At 38.2% G+C, this 12,743-nt stretch overlaps 1 protein-coding gene across 2 annotated transcripts in view; it reads left to right on the top strand.

Annotated features, from left to right (window-relative positions):
• UHRF2 (ubiquitin like with PHD and ring finger domains 2) overlaps positions 1-12,743 on the top strand; it is a gene marked incomplete at both ends in the record, with an annotated part of 86,494 nt that overhangs the window by 46,985 nt on the left and 26,766 nt on the right. For both annotated transcript variants that reach the window (XM_080708660.1, XM_080708659.1), the window contains 3 exons: positions 60-278; positions 9,474-9,583; positions 10,641-10,827. In XM_080708660.1, coding sequence (XP_080564786.1) covers positions 60-278; positions 9,474-9,583; positions 10,641-10,827 — 516 coding nt within the window. The remainder of the gene's footprint in view (positions 1-59; positions 279-9,473; positions 9,584-10,640; positions 10,828-12,743) is intronic.

Here is a 12,743-nt window from a genome sequence, read left to right as displayed (position 1 = left end):
ACATGATTTTGTCACCTTTGGTGATAATCATAAACTGTTTTGTGGTTCTTGGTCCTCAGATATCCAGAAAGTGGTACTCTAGAAATGAATGTCAAGGATCTTCGACCACGAGCTAGAACCATTTTGAAATGGAATGAACTAAATGTTGGTGATGTGGTAATGGTTAATTACAATGTTGAAAATCCAGGAAAAAGAGGATTTTGGTATGATGCAGAAATTACCACTTTGAAGACAATCTCAAGGACCAAAAAAGAACTTCGTGTGAAAATCTTCCTGGGGTAAGATTCTCCTCATATGTCATTTAGCTACTGAATTACAGTATATAATTTTTAGGCATAGTGTACATATTTTTAGTTTTAAAAAAAGGTAGTTTGCTACCTGTGTTTACTTTCCTTATCTGTTTATGTTTACTTTATGTCCCATTTATCTTTAACTGTAAAGAAACTGTTTAGTGTCACAGCTTTATTTGAGGGTCCTTCTCAGACACCTCATCTCATGTTTTTTTAAAATATATATACTTTTATTGTGCATTGTAATTAGATATTATAGTGGGATTCAACGTGACACATAAACATATACACACATCACTGGGTTTTTTCCTGTTAAAAATACCTCTTGTGTCTTATAGTTGGTTATTATTTGGGGGATCAGCTTTATTTGGAAAGTCTTAAACTGCCCCATTTCAGGCCACCTTCTTTTTGGTAATATATAAAATAATATTTTGCTGGTTAATTAATTAAAATATATTTCTTGAGGAAACAAATTGAGAGTTTATGTACAGGTTTTGTTCTGACTCCATCAGTTATATATGGAGGAAGTGGTCTTTTAAGTCTGTGATAAGCCTTTAAATAAAATGGCAAGTGAAAAGGCAATTTTTAGCTTTGAAGCTGTTTGTTTTTGTGATATTTATGGGATCAATTAAAGTACACAGAAGGCTTATGCTTCCAGGTAGGGTGGGGCAGTTGGCAGTAGATTAGTATTCTTAGACAAAATAGCTGCAAGAGCTAGAATAGTTATCTGAGGGCAGCAGAGTGTCAAGGAAAACTACTGTGGCTATGACTGGAGAAGGAAAACTGCAGAGGCAGCTGGTTTTGTGTTTGTATTATTCCCTGGAGGATTTGCTGATTCTAGATCCAGGGTAAAACCTAGGTGAGAACCAGGTGGTAGTATGAGAGCAAAAGCCAGCAGAGCTTTTAGCAGAGTTTTGGGATACCGTAAGCAGATAGCTGTGTTTACCTTTGGACTTTGGCCCAATACTACTGGATTTCTGCTTGGCACGTGGCTGAAAGTGTAAGTAAAAAGCAGAGTGGAATTTTCTGCACTCTTAGAAGGCGAACATAAGCCTTTGAGATCAGTGGTAGAGTGGCTTCACAGATACATTATGGTCTCTTAGTTTAAAAACTGCTTAGCTCTGGTAAACAGGCCGACTAAATCTTACCAAGGCTATAAACCAGCCTTGAGTCAGCAAAGCTGCTGAAATAGTAAACTCTACCACAATGTCTCCCTTGCGGAATTATGATTGAACTTCACATAAGATGAACTTCTGAAGCCCTTGTTTTGTATGTACCATCTGTCATAAAGCTAAAAATACCATGCTGTCAAAAGACAAGACCATAATCAGGAAACAGAAGAACTAACCACAGAAAAGAAACTTAACAGAATCTTTGAAGGAACTGGTTAATATACTTAAGAAGATAGATGAAAGGTGAATTTCAACTGAAAATTTAGGTCTATAAAATAATGGAGATTCAAGAACTAAAAAATGTAGTAAAATACTAAGATCTTACTACATTGATATGCAGAGGACAGAATTGGCAAACTAAAAGATGAGTCAATAAACGCTATTAAACCCAAACAAGAAAAAATAACGGAAAACAGAGAAGAGAATATTAGACCCATGGGACATGTTCTTATATGTATTTAATGTTCCAAAAAGCCGGATGTGGTGGTGCATGGTTGTAATCCCAGCACTTGGGAGACTGAGACAGGAAGATCACACAGGTTAGAAGCCAGCCTCAGCTATTTAGTGAGGCTCTCAGCAACTTAGTGAGACCTTGTTTCTAAATAAATATAAAATAGGTCTGGGAGTATAGTCCGGAGGCAGAAAAGTCCCTGGGTTCCACACACACACCAAAAAAAGTTCCAAAAAAAAGTGAAGGGTGGAAACAATATTTGAAAATATAGAAGCCAGGATTTCCTAAAAATGATAAAATATACCAGTCCAGGTCAACAAGTATCAGTCCAGATCAGAGAAGTTCTATAAACTCAAATTATGATATAGAAAGAGCACATGAACACATCACAGAAAAGACTGAAAAAAACTAAAGAGTCTAAATCTTAGAGGCTGAAGAGAAGGATAATTGGGATTCTATGAAGATGACAACAGCAGAGACTTAAACCACTCAAGACCTGTTTGGTATCAGTGCCTAAGAGGAGGGACAGGATGTGTGATAGTCCCAAGAAATCCAAAATAATAAATTAGATCAACAAGCTAATTTTAGAATAGCAACTATGGTAATCATCTTTCAAAATGACCCCCAGTGATTCCTGCTTTCTGGTACTTACCCTTCTGTAGTTTCCTCCTATCTTGTACTCGGGTGCCTCTCTGTGACCAAAAGAAAATGGCAGAAGTGACAATATACATTTTAAGATTATGCTGTAAAAAGATAGCAGCTTCCATTGGGAGTTGTCTCTTCGATCACTTCTTCTGGGGGAGTCAACTACCTGTAGTAAGGCTTGACAGCCTGTGGACATTCCCCTAGTGAGATAATTAGCCAGGTGTAGTGGCACATGCCATTAATACTAGTACTTGGGAAGTTAAGACGGGAAGTTAAGACGGGATGATTGCAGGTTCAGGGTCAGCTATAGCAACTTATCAAGACCTTCAGCAACTTTTGAGTTGCTAGTGAGACCCTGTTTCAAAATAAAAAATAAAACTGGACCGGAGTTTAGCTCAGAGGTAGAATGGCCCTGGGTTCTGTCCCCAGTGCTGCCAAAAAAAAAAAAAAAAGGAAGGAAGGGAAGTTGAGAAAATTTGTCTTGTAGGCTCTTGGGGTTTTTAATGTAGCAATAGGTAACTAATACTGCAGATAAAAGGGGAAGGGACTAGAGCCTTGTAAATTCTTTAATTAACTAAAGCTGCGTTGTAGGGCAGAGCCTCATATCGAGAAGAAACTAGTGTTGAGTAGATCAGGGAAAAAAGAGACAAAGGAAAAATAGGCCCAGTTAAAAGTGGGGAAAGAATAGAGCCATAGACTTCAGAAAATAAAGTTCCATAGTATCTCCTTTTAGAAGTCACTTTTGGGGTACAGTTTATATATAGTAATTGCAGTTAGTCCTCTATCCAGGAGTTTTATATCTCTGGATTTGCTAACCACAGATCAAATATACTTTTTAAGGTTAATCTGTAAGCCGGGCCTGGTGGCGCAGTTTGTAATCCCAGCGCTTTAGATGCTGAGACAGGAGGATCGCTCAGGTTCGAAGCCAGCCTCAGCTACTGAGTGAGGCTCTCAGCAACTTAGTGAGACCCTGTTTCCAAATAAAATATAGAATAGGTCTAGGAGTGTAGCCCAGAGGTAGAAAGCCCCCGGGTTCCACCCCCAGTACCACTAAAATAAGTAAATAAATAAATAAATAAAGTTAATCTGCACCAACATGCAGACTTTTTCCTTGTCATATTTTCTAAACAATGCAATGGAGCAACTATTTACATAGCATTTTATTATATTATAAATAATCCTAAAAAGTTATGTATAAGCCGGGCGTGGTGACTCATGCTTATAATCCCAGCATTTGGGAGGCTGAGACCAGAGGATCGCGGTTTGTGGACAGCCTCGGCTACTTAGTGAGGCCCTCTACAAATTAGTGACCCTGTTTCAAAATAAAGAATAAAAAACAGGACGGGGGTGTAGCTTGGAGTTCAAATGCCCCTGGGTTCCATCCCCAGACCCGGTGGGGTGGGGGTTGGGGGAGTTATGTACAGGAAGATGTGCATAGGTTATAAGCAAATACAAATTTTTTTCTTTTTTTTAATTATTTGTTGGTGCACTGTATTCATACATCATAGTGGGATACAAAAAAACTTTTGTAGACATACATGCACACATGGCCCAGTCATCCCCCACCCGATCCCCACCCCATTCCCTCCCCATCCCTCCTTCCCATGCTTGGCTTAGTGGTTGACATCTAGTATTATAGCAATTTATCCAAAATTAAAAATGATAATCTCACATAACAGTTTCATTTGTCTGATACCAAGCTTTTGATAACTTAAACATTTCAATATTCCTTTTTGCTTTCTTTCCTACCAGAGAATATTTTTTTTTCTTTTTTTTTAGGTGAAACTATCATATATTTATATATTTATTTTTCAGAAAAAATCTATCCTAATATGGAATATGGACTCTAGATACCCAAAACGATCTCGAAAAAGAACAAAGCTAGAAGATGTATGAAGATGTATATTTTCTGATTTCAAACCATATAAAGCTACAATAATTGAAAGTGTAGTACTGTTATAAAGGCAGATATATAAACCATTGGAGTTAAATAAAAGCCTAGAGATGCATTCTTCCATATATTGTCAAGTTATTTTTGACAAGGTTTCCACGAACATTTGGTGGAGGAAATACTAATCTTTTAACTAAATATTGTTGAAAAATAATAATTACATGAAAAAGAATAAAATTGGACCCTTACCTAATACATATACAAATATTAACTCAAGATAGATAAAAGACCTAAATATAAATATTAAGACTATAAACTTTTAGAAGAAAATCTGGGTCATAAAACCTCACAACATTGAAATTGGCAGTGATTTCTTGTATATGATTTCAATGGCACAGGCAACAAAAGGGTAAACAAACTTCGTAAAAAATAAAAAAAATATTGTATATCCAAAGACAATGTAAACAGAGTTAAAAGTTACTGATAGAATGGGATAAAATATTTCCAAATGCTATATCTGAAGGTATATTAATATTCCAACTAGAAATCCTAAAATTTAACAACAATCAAAGCAAACAATATAAGTTAGAGATAGGTAAAAGACTAACATAACATAAATAATGAATCTCCACAGATAACCAATCTTAGTTGTCTGTTGCATGGAAAATCTTGTTTCTCTGGTTCTGGTGTGTGTTACCTATTTCTTCTTTGTAGTTAATCTCTTTGAGTATTTTCTCTAGCGCTGGTTTTGAAGACATAAATTCCTTCAGTTTCTGTTTGTTGTGGAAGCTTCTTATTTCCCCATCTAATTTGATAGAAAGTTTTGCTGGGTAGGAAATTTTTGGCTAGAAGTTGTTTTCTTTCAGAGTTTGGAATATGTTACTCCAAGCCCTTCTGGCTCTCATGACTTGGTTTGGGAAGTCTGGAGTGATTCGAATTGGTTTGCCTCTGAATGTCACTTGGCCCTTTGTTTTTGTTGCCTTTAAGATTCTCTGCTTGGCTTCCACATTGGTCATTTTGACAATTATGTGGCGTGGGGATCCTCTTCTCTGATTCTGTCTAAAGGGGGTTCTATAAGTTTCCTGAACCTGTGTATCAACCTCTTGCTCTGTTTGGAAAATTTTCTGCTATTACTTCCTTGAAGATATTGTTGATCCCTTTGGTTTCACCTTCTTTTCCTTCCCCTATTCCAATTATTCTTAGGTTAGCTCTCTTAAAATGGGCCCATATTTCTTCAATGTCAGATTCCTGCTGTTGGATTTTTTTTCTAAATTAGAAACTATGCGTTCATTTTTGTAGTGATCATCTTCTAAGAGCGAGATTCTATTCTCCATGTGGTATAATTGGTTGTTTGTACTTTGAATTGAAGACTTCACTTTATTAATTACATCCTTTATCTCTTTTTGGCTCTCTCTGAATTCTTTTCGAAACACCTCTATTATTTCTACAGTTATTTTCCTGATTTGATCTTCTAGAAATCTCTGAATTTGTTTTATCGGGTTCTCATGTTGTGGGGTTGTGGGCATTCATTGCTCCATTGTTATTCCTCTTTCCCATGATTTCGGAAGTTTGTGCCTTCTCTGGATTCTTTCCTTGGGTCACTAAGGCTTCACTTAAGGTGCTCTGGATCTTAGTCCCCACGACTCCTTTATTAGGTTGTATCGCAGAGTCTCAGACCCAGGGAGTCAAACGAGGCTGCTTTAGACCATGGGCGTTGCCAGGTTGGGCATTCTCCTATGGTATGATATCTCTGCCACCACCACTCCCCCACTGGGTCAAGTCCCTGGGAGTGCAGTACTGGGATTTCTCCTCTAGGGGCCACAATTTGACTTACTGTTGATGAGTACGCCGATGGAGCTGTAGTGGACTTGGTGAATTCGCTGCTGTTGCCGCCGGTGGCAATATGGCACTGCTACCAGGCCCTCAGCCATGAGGCTGGCGTATTTCTTCTCTGGTTTTGCACTCTGCTCTGAGTCCCTGCAGGGTGTGCTGAGCCCAGCCACTGGGAGCTTTAGATGCTCCCTGCGCCGAAAAATCTGCCGAATCTCACCCGGCTGTTCCTCAGCGGCTCACCTTGGCTCGCTGTCCGCCACTCCTCTCTGGAGCCTGGTGGGCTGTTAAGTGCATTTGGTCTGGAGCCATTCGGTGAAGTTGCCGCAGCCGCCGGCAGTAAGGCGCCGCTGCTGCTGCTGCGTCCTCGGGCGTGAGGCTGGCATATCTCTTCTTTGGCTCTGAGCTCTATTCTGAGTCCCCCTCCTCTCTGGGGCCTGGTGCTGCAAGGAAAGATGGCGCCCGCCACTCCGTGCCACGGTTCCGGCCTCAGCACTGCAGTCTGGTTTCTTTCTGGTGTCTCATTTTTCCAGCCCTCTTTTTCTCTGTCCCTTGTAATTACATTTTTTGTTCCTCTGCTGATGGTGTTTTCTGACTATGAAAGGCACTGATTTTATAATAATAGGGATTGGTTGTTAGCGGGGCTCATAAGTCCCGCTTTTTTCCGTCGCCATCTTCCCGGAAGTCACCAAAATGTTTCTTTTTGAAGTTTCTCATAGGATTGTTTCAGCAAGTAAATGTGAAAGGAAATCATAGAACTAGAATATCAACATTTTCAAGTCTTCAGTGATTTGATAAATTCAAGCATTGAGCATCAGTGGCTGCCATGACCAAAAAAGAAAGAAAAAAAACCTAATTATGTGCTTTCTGATTAAAATAGACCTATAAAATAGTCTTATAAAAAATGAACCTAAATCTGATTAAGCCTTTTATGCAAGGGTTGGCATTTTATTTATTTATTTATTTATTTATTTATTTATTTTATAAATGACCAGAGAGCAAATAATTTGACTACGGAGGGCTTGATGGTCTCTGAAAACTATTCTAGGGGCAGGCATGGTGGCACCCGCTTGTAATTCCAGCCTTTGGGAGGCAGATACTGGAGGATCTCAATTCCTAAGCAGCCTCAGCAACTTAGGCCCTTAGCAAGCCAGGCGTGGTGGCGCGCGTGCTGGCTTAGGAGACCCTGTTTCCAAATAAAAATGTAAAAATAGGTCTGGGAATGTAGCCAGGAGGTAGAAGGGCTTCCAGGAACCCCAGTACCACCCCCAAAAAAATATTTCTTAGCAGCCTCAGCAACATAGAAAGGCCCTTAGCAACTCAGTGAAACTCTGTTTCAAAAATAAGAATAAAACATAGGGCTGGGGATGTAGCTCATGTATAATGCCCCTGGGTTCCATCCCCAGTAACACACACACACACACACACACACACACACACACACACACACACAAAAAAAAAAATATATATATATATATATATATATTAAATTCTGCCATTGTAGCATGAAACTACCCATAGATAATAATAATATATATATAATATTATATATATTATATTAATATATTACATTAATTCTGTCTTCTATGGTGGCCAGTGATAACAGGATATGCACCTTACAGTTAGTTAAGCTACCCATTATCTATGAAGCATTCTGCATTTGTGTACAATTGACATTAAGGGCTTTAAAAAAAAGAGTGAACTGATGGAAATAAGTATCCACGCAAATACTAACTTCATTAGAGGTAAAAAGAGATATTTTATAAAATGATTTAGGATTCTTAAACCTATAGGCAGCAAATACTGCAACTTCAAAATTGCAATTCAAAAGCTGACAGTTAGCCAGGCATGGTGGCTCATAATTTTCTAATCTGAGTACTTGGGAGGCTGCGACTGGAGGCTCACAGGTTCACAGCCAGCCTTAGCAATTTCTGAGCCCCTCTGCAACTTTTGAGACTCTATTTCTAGATAAAGAATAAAAAATTAGAGCTTGGGTTATAGTTTGGAGTTAGAATGCCCCTGGGTACCTAAAACACACACACACACACACACACACACACACACACACACACACACACAGATTAAAAAGAAAATCGTACAAATATATAGTGATTGTTGGGAATCTTGAAGTATATGCCAATAAGTATAAATTAAGACAGACAAATATAGCTTTGTATTTGAAAGACTTTTTTTTTTTTTTTGGTGGTACTGGGATTTCTGAAAACCCTTCTACCTCCGGGTTACACTCCCAGACCCATCATATATATATGTAATTTTATATATATATATAATATTTTTTTTAATTGGAAACAGGGTCTCTTAAACCAGCAAGGCTAGCTTCGAACGAGCACAATCCTCCTGTCTCCGCCTCCCAAAGCGGGGGAATTACAAGTGTGCGCCACCACGCCCAGCTTGAAAGACTTTTTTTTTTTAAGAAAATGTTATTTTTGTCTAGAAATTTACCATATTCATTAAAAATCTGTTGAAACCTTTAATTTTAGTTGGCAGAGTAATTTTATTCTTTGTGTGCATGTGTCTGTGACTAGAGATTGAAACCAGTAGTGTTCTATCTCTGTGCTATAACCTAGCCCTTTCTATTATTTGTGTTTGAAACAATGTCTTGCTAAGTTGCTGAGAATTGCTATATTGCTAAGGCTGGTCTTGAAATTGGAATTCTCCTGTCTCAGTCTACTGAGATTATAGGTATGCACCACTAGGCCTAGCCTCTCCTTTTCTTTCTATAATGAGGATTGAGCCTAGGAGTATTCTACCACTGAACTACATCCCTAGCCCTTTTTATTTTGAGAGAGTCTCACTGAGTTTCTAAGGCTGACCTAAACTTAATGATCCTCCTGCTTCAGCCTCCCAAATCACTGCAATCACAGACATGTGCCACTGTGCCTGGTTTGTCTAGTCTTTAAATTTACAAGGTAGCTACTTCTTAGCAGGTAATCAATAAAGCCTGAAGTTTTTTCTTGATATACCCTAAAGCTATATTAGTTAGCATTCAGTTAGTCAACTAATTGTTATTGGCCTTTCCTACTCGTAGAAGTAATAATAGGGTGAGTTCAACAGTCAGAATCTCCACTTGTAAATGAGCAGAGTTCATGAGTTTCCACACTTATTTCTTAAATTATCTGTACATGGTTTAGATTTTGTTGGTAGAAGTTAACCTTTCCTCTTTTTTTATACAGGGGTTCTGAAGGAGCATTAAATGACTGCAGGGTAATGTTTGTAGATGAAATCTTCAAGATTGAGAAGCCTGGAGCCCATCCTATTTCATTTGCAGATGGAAAATTTTTAAGTATGAATATTTCTTTTGAGCTTAGATTATGTATGTTGAACATGATGGAAATTTGTTTTTACTGACCATTGGTTAACATGGGAGGAAATATAAAACTGTAGACCATGTTAGTTTATTTTCAAGAAAACAAAGTAGGAATAAAGAATACCTTCCAGTGAAAGAGTCTAAATTTTTCTAAGTATTGTCAGTTGTCTTATATTGTCCAATGGTTTGTATTCTCATCAACAGTGTGCCATTTTTTTTATATCCCATCAATACTGATAATTTATTTCCTACCTCAAAGGACCCAAGGTGTTCATTTGTATCTTTTGGGATGGAATTAAGCATCTATCTAATATTTACCCAGAGTTTCTAGAGTTTTCTTGGTTTGTTGTTGCCATTGAGTCTTGATTTGTATCATGGCATCCATAGGCCAAAAAAAATACCAGATAGTTTTGTTTATCAAGTAACTTTACATTGTTCAACAAATTACATTTTCTTTGAGGTTTTAAGATCTCTGGGATGCTCTAGTGAGTTCATGACACTGCCATAGAATATCAATATCATGGTGCATATTTGGGAAACTCTAGGTCAATATGTATATAATAATACTCCTTTGCCTATTCTTTTGGTTTTGGTAGTACTAGAAATTGAACCCAGTGCTTCATGCATCCTAGGCTGCACCACTACTGAGGTACATTCCCAGACTTCTTTTAAACTTTACTTTGAGACAGGGCCTTGCTGAATTGCCCAGTCTGGACTTGAACTTTCTGTCTCAGCCTCTGGAGTAGCTGGGATTACAGGTGTGCACCATCATGGCCAACTATAATACAATTTTTTAAGACAAAAGTATATGTTATCATCTAGGCTGGCCATTAGATATTCACTGGCCTCATCCTTGAAATTGTGATGTAGTAAGTCTAGGGTGAGGCTCAGGCATTTATTTTTAAGATTTGATATTCCTTTCATTTTCTTTCATTAAGAAAGGTTCTGTTGTTTCCATGGATTGTTATTCATGAGTTTAATAGACATAAAATTTATTTTAAGATAAGACTTGATAAAATTTTGTTCTTAATAGGGAAAAATGACCCGGAATGTGACCTTTGTGGAGGAGACCCAGATAAGAAATGCCGCTCATGCTCTTGTCATAAATGTGGTGAGAAACGTGATCCCAACATGCAGCTTCTGTGTGATGAATGTAATATGGCCTATCATATATACTGCCTGAATCCACCTTTGGATAAAGTCCCAGAAGAAGAATACTGGTATGTTTCTCAGGGTTTTCTTGTTTTTGTTTTATAAAGACTTAAATGTAGCTGGGCATGGTGGCACACGCTTGTAATCCCCGCGCTTGGGAGGCGGAGACAGGAGGACTGCGCAGGTTCAAAGCCAGCCATGCTGGCTTAAGAGACCCTGTTTCCAAATAAAAAAGTATAAAATAGGTCTGGGAGTGTAGCCCGGGGGTAGAAGGATTTCCAGGAACCCCAGTACCGCCAAAAAAAAAAAAAAAAAAGACTTAAATGTGAAGTGTGTGTGTGTGTGTGTGTGTGTGTGTGTGTGTGTGTATTTGAGCCACCAAAAATATATTTTTAAAGACATATAGAGTGTATTGAAGTGCTTAAAATGTTATAGACAATTGGTTACTTGGCATTGATATTGATATCTTTCTTAAGTTGCTGTAACAATTTTTGTGTGTATGTATGTGTGGTACTGGGGATTGAACCCACAAATGTTCTATCTCTTAGCTACACCCCTAGCCCTATTTTACTTTTGAAACAGGGTCTCAGTAAATTGCAGAGGGTCTCATTAAGTTTCCGAGGCTTCCTGCAAACCTGTAATCCTCCTGTCTCAGCCTCCCAAATACTGGGATTACAAGCATGTACCACCATGCCTGGCTCTATAACAATTCATGAATTGGCTTCCAGCTCCATTATTTAATCTCTTCAGTTCCTGTTCCAATATGAAGTCTGTCTTCTTTCCATAAAGCAAGACTAATTGTGTTACTCTTTTGCTTCAGAGACTATGTTGTGTCACAGGTTCTTAGACAATACTATTTAGTTGTTTCTGCAGCCATATCAGTTACCACTTTCCTCTTCCATTTCTCCAAACCTCCCCTATTTGTACACTCTAGCCAGATTATTTTCCATCTCCTTAAATAAGTCATATTCTCTTTCTGTGGACTTTTACACTTGACACATTTTTTTCTTGGAAGCATTTTTTATTCTGAGCTTTAAGGTGTTCTAAGATGTTCTCCATCCTTCAGCTTTCCGTGTGTGTGTGTGTGTGTGTGTGTGTGTGTGTGTGTTATATACATACATACTGGGGATCGAACCCAAGAGTATTCTACCTCAAAGCTACAACCCCAGCTCTGTTTTTTTTTTTTTTCTTGTTCTTGTTTTGTTTGTTTTAATTTTAAAGCAAGTTTTCACCAAATTACTGCACACTCAAAGATGTGATCCTCTTGTCTCATCCTCCTCAGTACTGGGATTACGAGTGTGTGCCATCACACTCTAAATTTTATCATTTCTAGTTACTGTGTTTCCTCTGAAGTCTCCTATTTTTTCTTCTCTCTTGCTTTTAGTGGATGTTATATTCCTGCTTCTCTAAAATGCAAACCCTCCTTTCTGGTCTCACAATTACAAAACTTTTTGCCTTTCCAGGAACTTCAATCCAGCAGGTAATTTCTCTTCCAAATAGCTATTACCAAAGCATTCTCATTAGCATTCTAGAAACTCTTGAGTTTTCAAAATACACACAAACCTCCCTTGAATCCATTTCTCCCACCAGCTGCTCACCCCATTCCCTGCTCCCTTTGTAGCAAAGCTTCTCCAGCTGTCTCTGCTAATTGTTTCCATTTCCTCTCTGCCCATTCATCCTCAGCCTCTATTCTGGCTTTCCTTCCTCTACTTCACTATCTGCTTGTGGAGGGTTTACAGATACTTTCTGTGTTTCTAAACCTAACAGTCACTTCTCAGTCCTTACTCTACTGGCTCAGCTGCTTACTCTTTGTTTTTGTAGACTGGGTTATGTATCCCAATTTTTCACCTACCTCACGGCCTCTCCTTTTTAGTTTGTTGTTTCCCCTCATCTCCCAGATTTCAGAGTTCACTTAAAGTACTACCCACTTGTTTTCTCTTCATGCTTGCTTTGTTGATGACCTTATCCAATCATGAGACTTTAA

Source organism: Muscardinus avellanarius (assembly GCF_963383645.1).
Source record: "Muscardinus avellanarius genome assembly, chromosome: 13".
Classification (NCBI taxonomy): domain Eukaryota; kingdom Metazoa; phylum Chordata; class Mammalia; order Rodentia; family Gliridae; genus Muscardinus; species Muscardinus avellanarius.
Note: the sequence above shows the minus strand (reverse complement) of the source record. Positions and strands in the feature narration are given on the sequence as shown.